This window comes from Amblyomma maculatum, chromosome 6 (assembly GCF_055883805.1).
Source record: "Amblyomma maculatum isolate TAMU_Amacu chromosome 6, ASM5588380v1, whole genome shotgun sequence".
Classification (NCBI taxonomy): Eukaryota; Metazoa; Arthropoda; class Arachnida; order Ixodida; family Ixodidae; genus Amblyomma; species Amblyomma maculatum.
This window is the reverse complement of record NC_139349.1, coordinates 33412450-33431935: the sequence shown is the minus strand read 5'-3', so window position 1 is coordinate 33431935 and position 19486 is coordinate 33412450. Positions and strand designations below refer to the sequence as shown.

At 46.9% G+C, this 19486-nt stretch overlaps 2 protein-coding genes across 4 annotated transcripts in view; one reads left to right on the top strand and one right to left on the bottom strand.

The window, feature by feature from the left end:
• The window catches only part of LOC146185437 (carnitine O-palmitoyltransferase 1, liver isoform-like), a 114101-nt gene that overhangs the window by 15111 nt on the left and 79504 nt on the right, over window positions 1–19486 (top strand). The window lies entirely within an intron of this gene.
• LOC146185439 (uncharacterized) overlaps window positions 1–19486 on the bottom strand; it is a 74129-nt gene that overhangs the window by 30015 nt on the left and 24628 nt on the right. Inside the window, exon 1 of one of the 3 annotated variants that reach the window (XM_084606384.1) lies at window positions 14880–15435. The exons of 1 other annotated variant lie outside the window; for it this stretch is intronic. In XM_084606384.1, coding sequence (XP_084462510.1) covers window positions 14880–14917 — 38 coding nt within the window. In that variant the 5' untranslated portion in view covers window positions 14918–15435. Of the gene's footprint in view, window positions 1–12461; window positions 12886–14879; window positions 15436–19486 lie in introns of those variants that run through there. One more of the 3 variants, XM_084606385.1, reaches the window with a different exon arrangement.

The window sequence follows — 19486 nt, the reverse complement described above, 5'->3', positions numbered from 1 at the left end:
TGTTTATCTCTCATTGGCAGCGGAAAATTAAGCGACCGTTAATATCTAGCCATGCCAGCGCACAACAGGAAAGTTATGCTGCCAACGCTGGCCCTTGAGAGTCACGTTGCAAACATGCGCTCACGCACAGAACCTTTATGGTTGCGTCATGCACCAACGGCAGAAAGATCGGCAAGTGCTACCAGCGTGTAGAGCGGAGGAGTACATCTCTTAATGACCCCTCGCGCGGAGATGAGTATGTTTTCTTGCACAGTAAAGAGGCCGCGTATGAGCCTGAAGGTCGTTTGATTCATGGCGAGCTGTTATCATTCGAGAAAAAAAAAATAATAAACGGCGCGGTTTCCTCATTTGCGCCTCCCATCGAGTTGCGATCGAGTGTACGCGACCACCTGATTTGGCCGATTAGTACGATCGACGAAAGAAAAATAAGCGATCCGAAGGAGCAATACGGAAAATGGAGAGAGAAAGAGTGCGAGAGGAAAAAAAAAAGAAAAAAAAAAAGCAGCCGCGTTCAGTTATGATCCCGGAGACAAGCGTAGCAGCTGCGACTCGCTTGCGGTCTCTCCGTCGGCAGATTGCGCCAATTTTCGCTTTTGTGCTGCAACGTATACGATGGAATGCGCCCTCATCTGCTTCCCTACACGACGGCAGGTCTTGGATGAAAATAAAATAAAAAAAAAGACGGATGAAAAGAAGGGCATACTTGCGTGTGTGCGTTGGTGTATTTTACACCTGACAACCTGCCATGTCACAATGCGTGTACTCCCTCTTGACATGAAGGCGTCACGGACATCTGGTGCGCGGGGTATTCACTTGACGTCACGGGCGCCATTTTGTTTTCTAGTGTGTAGATTCAGCAGTGCAAACCGCGACAGTAGGCGATAGTCCCTTTAGACGCAACGGCGACCTTTCTCGGTGAGCCAAAGTTAACAAAATCGTTGCCGCATCGACGTTGGTGAATACTGACTTATTAAAAAAAAAATGAAGGAAACCTGTGGCGATCGCTATCTAATTTCGTAAGTGCACGAGCTGCTGCCGGTGGAAACAAAAGAGACAAGGAGAGGACAGCTACATGTACAGAGGGCAGAGGTTGCGATCAAGAACGGGGTGGGAGCATAAATAAAGCTGTACAAAATGAATCGAGCAATATAGCTCGCCACGCACCTATTATTGTTCAAGCAGCTTAACAGCTTAACGCTGCATCTGTAGCCGGCCATTGATCGCGCATTGCCCGCACGCGTTCACACTGCGCAGGCGAAAACGCATGCACACCTCACGACTTTTCAGGCACAACATAAGACACGACGGAGAGCAAAAGGTTTTGAGACTCCGGTGTGACCCAACGGCGGACAGTGATCTTTCTGTATCGTTTTTTTTTCTTTTTTTTTTTTTGTCATCTTTCGAGCCTAACACGGGTTTAATATCGGATTTTTCGGTGTCTCCCTCCGTGTACTTCGGGGGAAAGGTGAACTTAACGCAGGCTCTGTAGGCCGGTTGATCAGGATGGCACAAGAACGAACCCGACATAATAGACGAACAGGACTGCACGAGTCCTTTACATGGTTCACTTCTTTTAAGGCGCTTTGTTTGTCGCTCAAAGCATTTGGTGCGAGGATGCAGACGCATGACTATTATAACATGCCTTACCCGTAATTGTAGTTGCGTTACATCAAGAAAGCCGGCGCTCAAGTAAACTTAAAAATATAGGTCTTTGCAATATAAATAATTAGGACAAAAGATGTGGTCAAGACGCACTTGCATCTAGGAAACGACCGCCTGATGCGTGAAGTTATTGCGATGTGTTTTCGCTTAAAAGGAATTATTTACGAGAACAAGCATATAGTGAAAAAAAACTACCTTTCCTGAAGCTTGCCTCGAAACGGACACGTGCGCTTTCAGCTCAAACCACGTAAAAGGTTGCGGGCATCGTCTCACGCTGTCGCAGTGCTTCTTAGCACAAGCTGTCGTGCAAGCAGTACTGACAAGGGTGAGGGGAGAGTGGGAAAGGGGGTGCTGCCTACGTGATATACCGCGCTGTTGTTGAACGGAAGGCCTACGGACGACCGTGGGCTACCGTGGGCTTCAAGCTTGATGCGAAGAGACGCAGAGCTGCTCGTTTTCAGCTTCTGCACTCCATCCACCATTTCAGCAAAACGGAAACAAATTTAAAATGGACACGCATTTCAAAGAACCGCAATGGTTGGAGCGTGGAGAGGCAGAATCGTGGCACGAAGCGCCATTTCTGGCGTAGCATGTATGACTGGTTGAGCTGCACCCTAGTGACATCTGCTGTACAGGCCTACATGTTCATGCTGTATAGATATTCCTGGGCATATATAAACCAGAGTTTTAGTTGTGGGATTTTCGTTAGGACGGAATGCGGTTGTCTTGCTCGTGGCAATAGTCCCTAATAGAGGGTTTACAAAAGTACGTCTGGCAACCGTGAGCGGCACGCTGATCTCGCGCTGGCCGCCATATTTTGTTCGCTCCATCCGTTCGCTTCGTGTCCGTCCGTCAGCGCTCGCCGTTCTGTTCGCGCTTTTCACGTTTTAACCTAGTGTGCTGTGCTTGGACCTCTCTTCGCTCCCTGGCGGTTTCTGTTAGCGACGCCCAGAAGCGTATTTTGACAGCCGAGACGTGGCGGGGCCCAGCGGCCGCGCTGCCGAGCGCAGTTACAAATTGCTCTACGAGTCGTGCATGGGCCCCTCGGCAATCCGCAGCGTCATCCCTATCCAGGTACAGTATCCAGAGTTCTGTAATGTGGATTTTTTTTGTCTGTGAGCCTTTTAAACTTAAACGCCTATGAGAGATCATCGCGAGTTTGTTTGCTTGGTTTGCGCAATCACCGTCGCTCATCCCACTGGAAGATACTTGGTTGGTGAAATGAGCGAGGATGCATTTTATTTTATGATAAAAGGATCATGCGTAATTTGACGTAAGTTGGACTGGCGCTTAGCACTTTCCTTCCCATGCCGTCGACGCAGTAGTTGGCATTAGTCTCGGAAATAATCGGGGGCTGCGGAAAAAAAAATGTGCCATGGTAATTTGTGCTTCCAGTGATTGAATATTGATTGGTGTGCGATAGGCGATGACGAGTTAATAAAATCTTTGTAATTAATTGATCAATTGATGAAATAAAGAAGCGAAAAAAAGGAAAAATTGGAAAGTAAGGATTTAAAGGTGTCAGAATGAAAAACCAGTGCTTGGTGGTGCTAAGGAAAAAAAAATTAGAATGTGTAATTGATTAACTGAAATAATTGAAGAATGTGTTCTAAAGTGTCAAATTGCTCAGAATGGAAAGCCGATTGTTGCTGACGCATGCGTATTGGTGTATAAACATATAAAACGTCAAATGAAAAAAATTTAGAATGTGTAATTGATTAACTGAAATAACTGAAGAATGCGTTCTAAAGTGTCAAATTGCTCAGAATGGAAAGCCGATTGTTGCTGACGCATGCGTATTGGTGTATAAGAATATAAAACGTCAAATAAAATGAAAATAAATAAAGAAATGATAGAAATATAGCATACTACACTTGTGTGTAGTATGTTACTTTTGATGAATTCATATTTCACTGCACTGTATTCTTTTCGACCCTCCTGCTAGGGCTCAGTTAGGGCTTGCAGTATTTGGTAAATAAATAAATAAATAAATAAATAAATAAATAAATAAATAAATAAATAAATAAATAAATAAATAAATAAAAGAGCTAAAATATAACACATGAAAACAGAAAACATGGTGCGTGTGTGTGTATGAGAGAGAGACACTATCACGTTATACCTTTAACGGCGGAGCTTAAGTGACCCCCTAATTTTTTTTATAACGATATTATATAATATAAAACTGATTTTATGAACACAGCCAGTTGCACAAAGCACGAACGCTTCGCAGTAATGCGAGTTGACCTTTCAAATTTATTTTCGTTTCAGCCGAGTTCTTCCTCCTCCGAGTTCCTCGAAGCTTCCAATGTCAGCGCTTTCATATGAGATTGCGGCTTCAAATGTTTACTTTCTGACAGAGGGAATAAACAAGAAATCGACATATTTAAAAAATTCCAGTGAATTTCAGGTAGCTGTGAATTAGCGAACCATCGGGTGACTCGAGAAAACACAAAAGTGAAGCGCACGCTTCGTTATTTTATCGGCCGCGCTGGCAGGTATAAAACCTGAGCTGCGCGCTCTGGACGTGGACCGGTCGAAACGGGCTGCACGTGAGCATATTACAACATACTAGTGGGATGTCATCTTTTCCTGCTTTTCCAGACGCCGCGGGTTTGGCAGCCGCTTGCTTTTGCAGCGTGAAACACGCACCTCGGGCGCACTAGACAACCGTATATTGCTCTCTGCACCAAGCACTACCATTTCGTACGACTGTGAAAAGTAGTTTCGGTAATCATGCCCGTGTCCTAAATCCAATATACAATGGTCAGTGCAATCTACGTACAAAATGTTTCAAAGAACGTATTTGCACAATAGCGTCCGTTATACAAGAATTGATCCTTCTCCCGTGTCCTCCATCGCAGCATAAGCTTACCCTTCAAGTTCACAAGGCTTCATGGCGCGCAAAACAACCTTGCAGTTTTAGGTGATAGCACATTCTGTGAGCTAGCCCCCAGTCAGAGGGACGTGCAGTAATGCTTTACATGATGCAAGTGACCCCTGTAAAGCCGATTAGGACTGCGAACGAATGGTCGCATACACGCGTATACCTTGATTCCGTGCGCGTCTACGACGGTGCGCTGGCTGCAGAAGGGCACGCAACAACATGCTGGCATCATTCCGAATAGAGCTTGGAGCTAACAGCGACTGCTGTGATGTTAAAAAATGAAACAATCGCTTGTGATCATTCCAATGCACCTTGCGGTGCATGCACGAGTTCTACGAAGGCGCACGTTGACAGCGTACTCGATGGGAGGCGCGGGCGGACTGAACAAAACATGGCCGCCGCGCACAGTTTCTGTCTCTTTCACTAGATGGCGCTTACTTTTGTAAAGCCGCTATTCCCATGGAGGAGGGGCTGCCGTTGTGCACTGTCACCGCATTGTACAAGGATCCTTGGGGCATAAACTACTTTTGCCCCTGATTTCTTGTCGCCTCTCGCTGTTCAGTTAGTTCTGTCAGTGTATTCAACTGTGCAAATTCTTAGAGATTCGATATGGGAGGCATGTTTTGGCAGGGCCGTGGCGGTACACATCGCGCTCTTGTTTGTTGTTTTCAACTCCACCCACTGTCGTCTCCTAAATTTGAACTGGGCGTGGTATAATGTCCCAGGTTGAGGCTCTGCCCCTTTGGCTTTGCCCTTGAGGCCCCTGTTTATTTTTTTCCTTTTGGACATTTGTAAATTTTAGACCGCTCGATATGCCGGATCTGGAAACACGTGGCCTATGGCAACCTTTGAAACGAACCTTTGAAACTGCATGAACGAATATTGTGGCTTTGGTATATATAGCTGATCAGTCGAATACAGTGTGAGACGGCCACTTCGCTTAAAATGCACAACTTCGCGAACGGCATGATACCTGCCTGAAACATGCGGGCACATTCCTCACACTGCATCCACCACATTTAGTCTTTTTCTTTCTTTTTATCTCTGCCCGCGAAATGCTGTCGAGACTGCAGCCATGACTTGTTCGGAAAGACAGAACGTCATCAACGGACGCGCCACTCCGCCCACATTTCCTCCTGCCACGTGTGTGACTGTCGTCACAGTCGTCCTTTCTGCACACAGGGAGGAGGGAAGCAGGGGAGGGAGAAGGGGCAATTAATTGTTGGCCTGCGTTGTCTGTAACAGTAGATAAAAAAAAAGAGCCAGAACAAAGAAAGGAAAAAGAAGGCTAGTAAATTTTGTTCTCATAGCTAGTCGGATAGTGAAAAATATTGTAGATATAAAAAAAAAAAAAGGTCAAGAGTAACGGAGAAGTGACTGTATAGGTAAAGACGGCCACCGAAGTCTGATGAACGTAGCTGACCGCATTAGCACTATTGTAACTGCCCACATTGCTCTTGAGTGAGGTCAGGATATTCTTGAATGCAAGGAGGGCGCCTCATCGTCCACTTCATCCCGGTCGCCGAAACGAGAGTAGCGCGTGGGATTCGCTCCTCACACGCTCACTTTACTCTTATATGGGGTGTCAGCCGTGTAGCGATCAGAAACGAGTTGACATTTGTTGAAGGCCGACACAAAACACTCACGTATCCGAGGGAGAAGAGCACAACAAAACTTTATGCAGCTGGAGGAAGGGGGTGAACATTCTGAGTAACATATCCAGCGAGCTGCTGTTTATCAGCGTGTAAAGGCTGATTATTTCGACGTCTGTTTCGATGATAGCAGTTGGAGAAGGTTGGGATAAGTTACGGGGACGGGTCGGAAATCTTGCTTCACTCGCGACTGTACGCTACAGCGACTGCACGCGGGCGAAAGCTCACGACCAGATTTCTTTCTGAGGTCATACCTGGATGGTCGATGTATAAATTCGTAATCCTGTATGATTTCTCACGTTCGCGGGCGCATTGTGACAGTCGAGGTTGATTGATGCTCAAAACGCGAGTTGGAACATCGATGTTGAGGTTAAGTCTAGCTTTGTTGGACGTCACTTTTAGTTTTGAAATAACTGCAATACACATTAAGACACTGTTATGCACATGTTGATAGGAATTGTCTAAGCTTCCTGTGCGTAGCAAAAATTTCATTTTAATGTTCTTACTAGCTATCAGCAAGTAGATAAAACAAAACAAAACAAAAAGAACCTATGGGCTGCGTTTTTAAATATTACTGTGAGGCGGTCGTGGCATATTGCCAGATAATCTTAAAAATATATATTAATAAAATTGGTCTAAGCGTCCGATTCGAACAAAATTTTGCCTCTGCGCTAAATAATAATAAAAAAAAGTGACTAAGGCTGCTTTAGAAAACCAGTGGTGCACGGTCTTGATAAATGAATTGCAAAAAAGAAAAAAAAACAATAAGGAAAGATCTGCAGATATATTAATTCCGACAGTTTTTTTTTTTTCAATATATGAAAAATTATGATAACAAATTCTTTCCCAGAACTTTTCCAAAATTTCTCAGTAAGTGAATGCGTTCTTTTCCGGTTTATTTTACTGAGTTTTTGCTGAGCAGTCGAGTTTGCAGTAGTTTTCATTATTCGTGTTATAGACGAAACTAAACGACCTCTTTTCACTGGGAGCGCGACGTTCGACTACTAAACACACTTAAAGATAACTGGGCGGTGCAGCTTGAGCTATGATTAGACTCTTCCAAAACAAGCCGAGCAACGCCGCAATCGATTTGAAAGTAAACGCCGCCTTCTCAACGATGCGGGCCTTCACGAGGATACTTCGGATACAGAGTTCCAAATTTATGGATGGCTGAAGGATGGACAAAACAACGTCTTCGCAAACTCTCGACAACGTTACCGGCATACAGAAGAATGCGTACGCGTTCTCGGCGGCAATCGTTTCGCAAGATGCCGAGCTCATTTTATAAGACGGAGTACATTGTGGTATTTCACTGAAATCCCCTATCTAATGAAAGAGTGACGGCGTGCCTTCGAGGGCGCAGCTGAGTGCGTAGCAGATGTGCGCAGAGAGCAACGCACGCCTCGGCTTGACAAATGCGCGCACAACCAAGTGATGCCAACATCAAAACGACCACAGTTCCTCTCAGTGATTCTGTATTTCTATTCGCCGTAAAAATGAACGTCGCTGTTTGACGCTGGTTTCAGTGCAATGTCCTGCGTAAAGTTTACATGGGCGAATTTATTTATGACTATTTTATGGGCACATTTACAGAGCCTTGTTTGTGTTCCGGGCTCAACATGGTGGCATTCTAGGCGCTGCATGTACCGCGTGCCTTGAAGTGAAAAAAATGTTAAGGGAATGAATGACCTTGAAATTAAAATGTTAAGGGAATGAATGAACTGCCTCCCCTCCTAGAGAAGCAAAGAAACAAAAAAATATATCGAGAGAATTGGGAAACGTACCGCGAGTACGCCACAATGAACGCTTATGTGTATCGCCTTGTGCTGAAAATGTAATGTTTGTTTCATTCCACCACCTGTACCACCGTGCAATCTGCAGTTCGTTAACACAGCTACATGTGAGGGAAAAAAAGCTACGAACGAGTGTTTCGGAGCGAAGAAAGCAAGCAGAGAAAGGGAAAAAGAACACGCACACACACACATGAAACTGACACCGGCAGAGGGGAAGGTTGACGGCCTTTTTTTATCTTCCCGAACTCATGCGTAGGCGAATAGCGAGCATATTTACGTCGGAATTCCCGAAGCCAGGGCGGCATGGCATGTATGCCGTTTTTCTGGGCAACGAGCAAAACAGGATGTGAAGAGGCACGCCCGTCTGAAAAAGTCACAGCGTGTTTTGGCGAGGTGCATTATGTATAGTTAGTTCGCTTCGATTCTCTCTCAGCGGAGTTTGGGTACATAATGAACCGTCAGATATTTGAACAAAGGGAGTTGAGCGTGGTGTTTCATATAACTATACGCTGTTACAGTCAGGCGAACCTATTTTTCTATAGAAAAGACGTGTTCACCAGACTATAACGGCATAATGTAAAAAAGAAGCAGACAACGATCAGTAAAATATATTTTACTGATTGCATTGTCTGCTTCTTTTTTAAGCTTAATTGGAAGCAAGGCCGTAGAGCAATGCTTTGCCAATCGTTCTTTTTGTAATTTACAAGAGCACCTTTATGTAACACTGATGAGTTGCCCATTTCGTTCTCTCTCTCTCTCTCTCTCTCTCTCTCTCTCTCTCTCTCTCTCTCTCTCTCTCTCTCTCACACACACACACACACACACACACACACACACACACACACACACACACACACACACACACACACACACACACACACACACACACACACACACACACACACACACACACACACACACACACACACACACACACACACACACACACACACACACACACACACACACACACACAAATGAAAATGAACAGGCCCTTAAAATTGTACAGGTACGGAGAGTCAACCATTCAGTCAAGGACCATTCGCACTTGACGAAATCAGTCGCACGTGCGATTTCATACCCAGAAATTTTTGACAAGCAATTTCTTTTTTCAGCCGGTATTTGTTTATCAACGCAATTATTTCTGCGTATCGTAAGATTGTTCCGCACCAATGAATATATCCGCATATACTCTCCCGGGAGGCTTGTAGTTTTCTTCTATTTATTGTTAAGACACTGAAGAAATTTAAAACGTGGGAGTTGCTACGGACGGGGATGTTAGATCATTCCGATCAATATGTTCAATTAAGTATATTAAAACATTCCATATGCGCCTCATAATTAAGTGATGTCCATGAAAGCTGGACTCGGAGAGCCTAGCAGAGGTAGGCATCTACCACGTACATGGAGACAATAATAACTGACAGTTCAGGCCCCGAGCTGTTTTCTCGTGCCCAGTTAAGAATGCCAGCAACAATACCTGCTAGAATGTACAGCACTGTTGTCGTCGCACACGGAATTGCACATGCCGACTGAGGAAGTGCGAGGGGGGAGGAGGGGTGTAGGAAAATAATTGGACGGTGACGTCATAGCAAAAAACGGCAACCAAATTGAAAATGGAAGGGGATGACATCGAAATGTGTGTTGGAGCTTGCGAGTCCGATAAACAAGCAAACGGAAGAAGGAGGTTTTTCCAGTACGGAAAATGAAAAGTTTAGAAAAGTAATCATTTCCGTGACGCAGCCCAGAACTTTTTTTTTTTTTTTTTGGGGGGGGGGGGGGGGGGGGTGGAGTCCTGTTTGCTCTTTTTCATCACGCGTCAAAATCACATTCACACAGAAACTACGTTCAGTTAATGAACATTCTTCTTCACTCATTTCAACCAACCAGTTGATTTTTTAGATGCTGAAAATGCGTCAGAAACGAGAATGGCTATTGCAAATACCTTTTCATCGGGTACACGCAGCTGTAAAAACGCTTGCTCTTTGGTCTGTTGCGAAGAGGTGTACAGAAGGCTCTACCGAAGTTGCGCATAAGTCACCAACAAAATGGCGGCGCCCAAAAAAAGCGCTTGTTAAGGATGTATCGTCTCTCCTCTGGTCTGCTTACTCCACACCTCCGTTGAAGCACATGTACAGTGTTTGCGCCGCTGAGATGCAAAGCGCTGACTGTGCCGAATTGGATCATACGCATGCGTCGTTCGTTTGAGCCCACAGCCCTCATTTCTTTTGCTTTTCCTTTCTTTTTCGCTTCCCCTCACTTTCTACCCCCCATCGTACGAGCGCTCCAACACATGCAACTGGAGGGGCTCGTCCTCAAAAGCTTCTCTGCCTTCCTTGTATTTCGTTTAAAACGCTTCGCCTAAAAAAACGACCAAATATAGTATTTTTACACCCTGGACACAACACAGCTAGGGATCTATAGCAAGCATAGCTGGCTAAAGAGAGAACGCTTTCAGTGCAGCACAAGACACAGGTTAGGAAGTTAAAATATAGCTCTGGGTTGCTTAATCGGAGCTGGGTACGAGCGGAGAAACTGAGAGACAGGGGTGATGTGGCTTTCATGGATGTTGTGAAAATATAAGCTTTGTTTACATGAGCCCGACGGTGACGGATGGAGTCGGGGCGCTCCGGATGTCGACTTGACTCAGCCCAACCCGGCACCTTTTATGTGAACCCGTTTCTGTTTCAACGCTAAGACCAACAGCTCCAGTTTTGCATCACCTGCTTCTGGCGACAGGAGGAGAGACGCTAGCCCGGTTGATTTCAGCCCGACGGGTCTACCCGACCCGACTTTGCTTACGTTGTCCTTGCGAGATGGAAGCGCCTGTTCAATTATTCTCTATCGTTCTGGTGCAGTCACCTCCGTATACATTACTGCACGGGGCGGTGACCGATCCGTCTGTGTCAGACACGCAGATATGATTCACACTACGCCATACAGAATTTATTGCTCACAAGAAATACCAGTGGAATAGCTCAGGACGCTGTCTATAAGCTTTGCATGGGGTCGTCAACATCACTCGGTTTACGCAGAGCGATGGATGTCTACTCAGGGAACCGATTGAACACAATGCAGAGTTCACAGGGAGCACACGGTCCGGATATCGCTGCATACAATTACAGTCAAATTAAGTTTTGTCGTTTAGCCTACGATAACCAACGAAACGCACATATGGCATCCCTAGAACATTATTTTCCACTTAATTAATCATTTAATACTGGTTCACTTTTTTTTCTATTGTTTTGAATGGTACCTTTCACCGTATGCATGCGGCTCACAATAAGAAACCCTTCGTTTCGTCAGCTCTTCTAAGTACGTACAGTGGCTAGCACAAAACAAAGCGCGGCCTTATTAGCCATCGTTTCGGTGGAAGTGAAATGAAACGCGAGTTGAGTTTATTGGCCTTTTTATGACAGAGAGGTATGCTGTGTGCTGTGAGTGGAGGGTTCAGGACAAATCTCGGTTAATTATGGATTAATTGGGCTTGCGACGATCAGATGACCACAGGAAACTGCAGCCGCTTACAGTTCAGGTCATGCGCCAACACTGCCTTTTCTTAAAATACAAATACTTGTGAAAGCTGGTTAGCTTCCTTCAATCCACATGTCCGTGCTCAGGCAGGTGGTCATCATAATTATCATCTCGTTTCAGAATCCGCTTCATATCGGCAGATTTCTCTGAAATCCATTCAGATGCCAACGCATTCTCACAGCTCCTTTTCGTTTTGGGGAATAAACAACTCGTACTCTATTCCTGCAAGTGCAATAAAGTGCACGACGTCTGCCGCAAGAGGAATGTGGGATCGTAAAAAATTCGCAGCAGCGGCCGAGAACTAATGCACGTATATCAAGCCCGTGTCACTATTTCTTGTTCTTTATGTTATTTTTCACTCATCAGTAGAAGTGAAATGCGGAACATATTTAAGGATGGCTATAGTACACGTCTGCATCAGCTCTTTGCACACAACATGTTCTACAGCCGAAGGCGTGTTTACCACGCGACCTTGTCACGTGACCTAATCATTTGTCGCTGTATCACTGTCCTCAAACTAAAATAAATTGCTAAGCAAGCTTCCACAAGTTCCGCCTGAGTCTACATTATTCGGTGGTGCCAGTTTCGAAAAAAGAGAAAATTGTGTTGCGAATGCCTGAAGAGAGTATGTAGAGAATATACAGGTTTAGTTTTCTTTTTTTTCTCTCTCTCTCTGTCTCTGGTCCTCAGAATGCACCATGTTTTTTTTTTTTTTTTTTTTTTTTTTTTCTGTGACGAGGGGAAACGTGTGCGTTCACTTAGTACCGTGTAGGAATGCGTAACTATCTCAGAAACCCTCACTGTTGCTCTGTGACACTACGCATTCTAGAAATATTCACCTGTTTGTTCTTCCCACCAGGCTGCTTTCACAGTACACATACATATATATTGCTCCCGCTGCATGTCCAACGTGACAACAAAAAGAGCAGTTACCTCACATAGGGTCTTGTGTTATACAGATCTCCCATTTACTGTCCGCTCACTTCGTCAGTGCGACTCGTCTCGACCGGGCATCCAGAAAGGAGGTGCAGGATAATAACCCTGAATAATGAGCGCCTTAAACACAGTCACAGTAAATGTTCTCAGCGCTGCTCTATTTTCCTCGTCTCCACGTCAATGAGCCTGGATACTGCTACAACAGTGGTTGGCGTGGCGAGGCGGGACTGTCAGTCTCGAGCGGGTTCGCTGCAGCGGACGCAGGTGGACGCAGCCCAGGGCTGAGGAGATGCATCACGAGCGCGCTTATTGTTCGCAGAACTCAAACGCGCATGCGTACACGCAGGCACATATAAAGAACAGCGGAGTCCGTCGGCGCTGCTCCCGCCGACCACAGGGCCGTGTGCGGGCGCGAGGCTCTGCCTGCATTTCCTTCTTTTGTTGACGGCCAAACAGGTGCGCACTTGGCCTTTTTCATTTATTTTTTTTTTTCTGGTTTGCCGGAGCCTCGGAAACGACTCTTTGTTCCCGCGCAGCTTTGTGCTGTACTGCGTCATGCGTCATCGGTTGAAGAAACGTGGTACTGCAGCCAAGTCACACACGTGGCGTTTCTCCCTCTTCGTTTCTTTGATTCGCTCGCGTCTCGCAAAGTTGGGATCAGTTCTTCACAAGGGGATTAAAAGGGTACGCTGATTGCGCATTCAGTTGGCACATGTGCTCATGCATGATTGGACACGCCCTTATGGTCAGGCCTCGTTACGCTCTACGTAGAAAGCTTAAGGGAGCCGACTTTCATTTTACACGATGATATACGTAAACCGAAAGTAAACTAATTTAGGTTTGTGCTCATCTATTGCACCTGTCATTTTATGTGCGTTTATGGCTGAGTGGGTGTCCATTTTGCAGGAGGCCATACTTCGAACACATCCGTCCCACAATTTCTTTCGTCTTAACTAGTTTACATTAATTCCGCATTTTTCTCAATGAACAAGCAATTGTCTCGCAGCACAGTAGGTACCACCATGTCTACATCAGCACGTGTCGGTTAAGCTTCAAAGGCCAATTCAGTTGGCCTTTGAAGCTTAAACGACAAGCGGACGACGCGGCGCGGAAATGGGCGTACGAAAAAAGAGTGAGAGCACGAGTTCTAGATTTCGTTCATCCATCACATCCATCGCATACATACATACATACATACATACATACATACATACATACATACATACATACATACATACATACATACATACATACATACATACATACATACATACATACATACATACATACATACATACATACATACATACAAACATACATACATACATACATACATACATACATACATACATACATACATACATACATACATACATACATACATACATACATACATACATACATACATACATACATACATACATACATACATACAATGTACTTAGCTACGCCTCTTCACGGCGTAGCTACGGTCTCCTGACAAAAAAAAAAATCAGCCTGCCATGACATTTGAATTCACGTTACCCCTAGGCTACGGGCAGGAGCAGCCAACTCGGGTCGCTTCTTTCATGTGGGAGGGTGATATCAGAATCACGCAGGCACGTCCATGCGGCTTGGTTGAAACGTGACTTTATATGTGGACTGGTAGCTGACGCTCTCGCTTAAGTGTCCCCAATAATGTAGCTCCCTACACTGGTAGGGCGTGATAGGGGAATAATGTAGCAGGCAAAATGTAGCTCCCTACACTGGTAGGGCGTGATAGGGGAATAATGTAGCAGGCAAAAGAAGCTTCCGCCCTTTCTTTAACTAGAGCTAAACCACAACCAACTTTTTTTCTTTCACTGATTTTGTATAGTCATGGAAAACCAACTAGCCCAATTTCATGCATAGGCTGACTAACTTCGTATGGGCGTCGTGACCAGAGATAAAAAATCTGTTAAGTGCTTTTAAGTATAGACAACGTGCTATCTGATGGGATCAAGGCACGGAAGGGAACGAGGAGCAAATAAAAACAAAACAAAAGCTTGATCCACATGAAACAATTTTCATTGCGAAGTCGCGCAGTGATCTGTCCGCGCGCGTGGTCACGTACGTGAGCCTGTGGTCACGCACGCGCCAGACGTGATACAGGACATATATGTGTGTAGGGAGCGAGCAATACACCACTTCCCTAATTCTGGAAGTCTCCCGGCCCTCAAGGGCGGGATAAGTTGAACCACTCTCTAGGTGCCCTGCAGCTTGTAAACCAGACATTCCGACACCGTCTTCCCTCGTGACGAGCTCGTTGCGAATGAAAGTCGAACTCGTCATCTTTGAGCACAACCATAACAGTTAGAACAAACCACTGCTATTACATCGAAGAAGAGTGGGTGCCTTCTCAGGCTCACGCATGTACACACGGGAGCCATAACTCACTGCTTGATCTCGCCAGGTGAAAGCCATGCGGTGAACATGGGGAAGCCACCGACGCCGTTAATCCTCCGGCGGACACACCCTCAGCAGCAAGCACCAGCAGCAAGTACACCAGCGATAGCCGGTGATGCACCAGCATCAGCGGTAGAGGACAACGGCGGAGTCGCTGAAAAGACTTGTACCACGTGACGCGGACCACGGGCAGGCCTCATAGCACCACACGGCAGGTATAATAGCGGCTACGACACCGAGACTCGGGGCAGAGTCGAATCCTAATCAGAGAGCCGATGCTGCTAGGCTTGCTGTACACACTACAAAGCGAGGAAGAGTGAAATGGGGTCCCAGTCGGTGGATGCGCTCGCGTGTTTGTCTGCGGGTGACACGAGCGCGCGAATCAGTGAGAAGGGAGAGGTCTGGAACGCGCTAAAAAAACGCAGTCGCTGCTGTCGGCTCGACGTGCGAGGGAGCCGCTGTTTGGGGCCGCGCACCTGACGGCGCACAGCGTTGGCGGCAGCCCCGGCTTGCACGCGTTTCCGGCCGACATGTCACTCACACGGCTTGCGGCGGAGTCTGCACCGGCGTCAAACTGCAGCAGATGTGAGCCGTAGCTCCAATCGTCGCTCCGCTGCACGCTGTCGCGGCGCGCGCCGTCGCTAGCGGCAACTTGCGCGAGCTTGTGGCACGTGCGTATGGGCGCGCAAATATATGTCCGCGCGACACGCGAAAAGTTTTTGTCAGTGCACGGAAGGTACGGAAAGGGAGCGTGATTGAAGATGGAGAGAAACCGGTGCCGAGTACACCGGTCGTGACACTGCGTACGCTCTTGAAATGCAGCTTTACCCCGTCGCTCCATCGCCTCTTCTTGCGTGTAGTACGCGTGTGAGTGAATGTCTGCCCGTCTTGAGGTGGCAACGAAAGCCAGAAGGAAGAATGAAAACGTAGGACGGCGAAAGAGAACACGCTGCACGCAGAGAGACGGGAAATAAAGCACTCAAACATGGCGCAATTGCAGGCATATAAAATGCTTTTAGCTCCAATTGTTGGCAAATCCAAGCGAACGTAATCCGGCAAATGCGGCGATCCTGCGGCCTAACAAAAAGCCGACTTTATCTGTAAACACCCGGAATTTTGTACTAGAAAAAGCAAAAACAAGAATACCATTCTACTGCCCCGAGCGTGATTCGAACCAGCACCGCTTTTTATTCTTTTTATTGGATGGAAATAGAGCAGCAGGGATAGGCATCAAGCCCAACTGGAATCAGGGCGCACTTCGCGAACCTGTCATACAGAGTGACTCTAGCATCCTGCTAGCATTTTGCCCACATGTTAAATTCCGGGAGACATGCATAGGCATCGAGTAAAGGCCGCCAGGCGGCAGCTACGTCGACCTTGCTCAGTACGCCTCCCGACATCAAAGGAAACTGCCCTTTGAACCAAGACTTCAGTGAACCGAGGCGGCTCTGTATGGCCATCTATCATGCGGCTCTCGCACTGGCTGAAAGTCCCGTTAGCACCAAAAGATGACAGTTGAAGGAAACATATAGCATAGAGCGCGATTTCAATGCCTTTTTTGAGAATCTGTTGAAAAATGTCCCAACGAAACATGGCATCAGGACGAAGCACAAAGCAGTAATCGTTAGTCTCTGCGGCTACTGACACAAGCGGCAGTTCATTGACCATGGCACAAACGTTAGTTTTGCATGAAGCTACGTTCTTTAACTGAAAAGGGATGGGTTGCAGTCGCATTCTAGAAAAGAGAGGTTCCAATACATTAGTACAGGAACCAAGGTCTAAATGACAACTTTTGTCCTCTGTCTCTTGGAGAGATTGTATAAGCACTCTAGAAAAAAAAAAAACGTATACAGGAAATGAAACTGGTCGCGAACTTCTTTAAATGGCCCATGAAAAGCTATTTACTAAGACAGGAAAAAGCGCCCGATAGACAAGTATCTCATCGATCCTCTCCGCAGGGGAAAGAAATTTGAGCTGGCTTCATTAGTATCGAACATATCGAAGATCGAAAATGATGCTCCTCCCCTCATCCCTCAACTCAGCGCACGCCATCGCGCAAGAAAAAAATGAAGGAATGTCGCAACGGCGGCCCATTGCGACAGGTCGCTACCTGCGCGAGGATATTTATATACAGTCTTATGGCTATATTGTAAACCATTGCAGTGGCCGCTCGCGCGCAGTCATTTGTGAACAGCGCTCGGACACTTGCAGGCGAGCGACGTTAACTGGTTAATTTTTTTGCATTTAACTAATGTGCAAATCCCCTTTGTCTTTTTTTGCTATCGATTCCCTCTGCACTTCCCCTCGTTACCCTCTCTCTATCCCTTCGCAAATTTCCCACCGGGCGCAGCTCGGGTGCTTCAGATTTTAGGTAGCAGTTGCTGCGGCCGGCAACACTCTTTTCCTTCCTTTTTGATTAATCAATAAAAAACCACTACCACCACCACGTCCCGCCCCGCCAGTGCCACTTTGGAACGTCAAATGAGTTGGCGCATCCAGCAATTCACAATGACGTCATCGAGAGGGATTGCAGGGGCACTTTTTAAGAATTATCTGTAAATTATGCGCTCCACGTAAAGCTTTTAAATTTGACTCGTATGCTCACAAAGATCATCTCTATCAATTTCTTGCACGAAGATTACCGCAGGTCCCGTCTCAAGGGCGCAAACTCTCAAAGCCTTTCACGTCTTTGACCAGTGGGCGCAAGTGCAGTAAGCAAAATGGCGCTTAATCGACTGCTACAACTACGACGAAGGGATGGTTTGCCGTTACCGTTATACCACTCCTAAAAACATTTTGTTTGTTTTGTGTGCTGTGCGATGTAAGTGCACGTTAAAGAATCCCAGGTGGTCGAAATTTCCGGAGCCCTCCACTACGGCGTCTCCCATGCCAAAGTCGCTTTGGGGCGTTAAACCCCACAAACCAAGCCAAACCATTTTGTTTTGTTCATTGTCTGACGGGAGACATAAAATAAAAGAAAATGACGCGTCACTGCCTGCTTTCCGTATTGTGGAGGGCTGCAGCGAGGGCAGTAAGGCTGTCCTCATCGAGCGAGTCATCTGCATTACATCGAGGGCTAGTCTGAAAGGCGATTGACGAATATTTAAAGAAAAAAAAACTTCAGGTAAGCATTAAAGGAAAGGAGCAGCGCACCTATGGTCGTCGCATAGCGGCATTATTGACACATATGTATTGGCTATTTTTTGGGAGACACTACTGTTATGCTCCGACACGGAGACTCAAATTCAACTTGTCCAACTGGCCGAAGACGTCGCCGAAGCTCAAGGGCTAAAGCGTGACCCGCATGGAGCGTTTTTCCGGGCGATTCGCCGGCGTCGACGGCAGCGGAGCGTTTTTTTGCCGCCGGAGAGGACGATTTTGCCAAATCGTCGGGATCTGGCTGAACAGATAAAAACGCCGACGACGCGCCGACGCCGGAAGTCGGCAGCGGCAGAGGGCCAATGAGAGCCGGAGCAGCCGTCACGTGATTCCGGTTGGAGCCACGCCCACGCCGGCCGAGAGAGAGAAGCTCGCGAGAGCGGAAAGAACGACGGGGGTTAGGCGCTCCGACGGCGTCGATGGTTTCGGTATGTTTCGGGTTTCTCGGCCGAAACGGCCGAGCAGCAATGTAGTCTTTCGGAGTCGCGGGGGCGCACGAGGCGACGACAGCAAGGACCGGGCATCGGGCACCGTGCATTTCCTTTTTTTTTTAGGTTTTTAGGTTAGAGTTCGGTGAAGGTGGGCCGTCCGCTGGGGCCACGAGTGTTTACGCTGAGCTCGGAGGTTGTTTATGAGCTGCTAGCCTTGCCAGCGGACCTCTGATACCTCCCTTGTGCTATGGCTTCTGCATTTAGATCCATAGCTGTTGGAAGTGATCCCTTGCCTGTTTTCTTGACACACCTGACCCAGAAGAAAGAGAGGAAACCACAACTTGAAGCTTGCGGCGACAGGGAAAACAAGATGTTCGCGACCTTCTACGCACGGCCGGATGGGGGCGCGTGCGTCGCGCAACTGGGCGGCAAAAAAAAAAAAAGAAACGCCGCTCGGCTGCTGACCATGCGGGAGTGAAATCGTCGACGCCGGCGCGGGCGTCGGGCGTGCGACGCGTTTTCGCGTGCAAAAAACGCTCCATGCGGGCCACGCTTAACGGCCGTTGTCTAGGTGGGTGGTGACCTGTACGCTGCTCCCTTGTATCCGTCGGACAATAAAGTTTTTCCGTTCGTCCGTCCGTCCGGCACCGACGCCACGCTGCAGCGCAAGGTTCTGTTTCTAATCAGAAGGTTGGACCATTCGAATCAATATGTTCAAAACGGTGCCTAGCAATTGGCTCGCAATAAAAAAAAAAAAAAAAGAGATGTACAAGGAAGAGTGAACGATAATAGCCATTCCTAATGCAATAAACGATAAATTGAAAAAAAGAAACGACGTTTCTCGAACTATTAGGCGAAATCGCAAGAAGCAGCAGAAAGAGGGATGAGGGTGGCTGCTTCTGGCCCTATACGGGGTTGGGACTGGTAGGTCACCGCCGCTTGCGGCGGGGGCTAGCCTGCCACCGGATTTTTATCTGCTGTAGGCCGTACGCCAAACGGGCGCCTAGC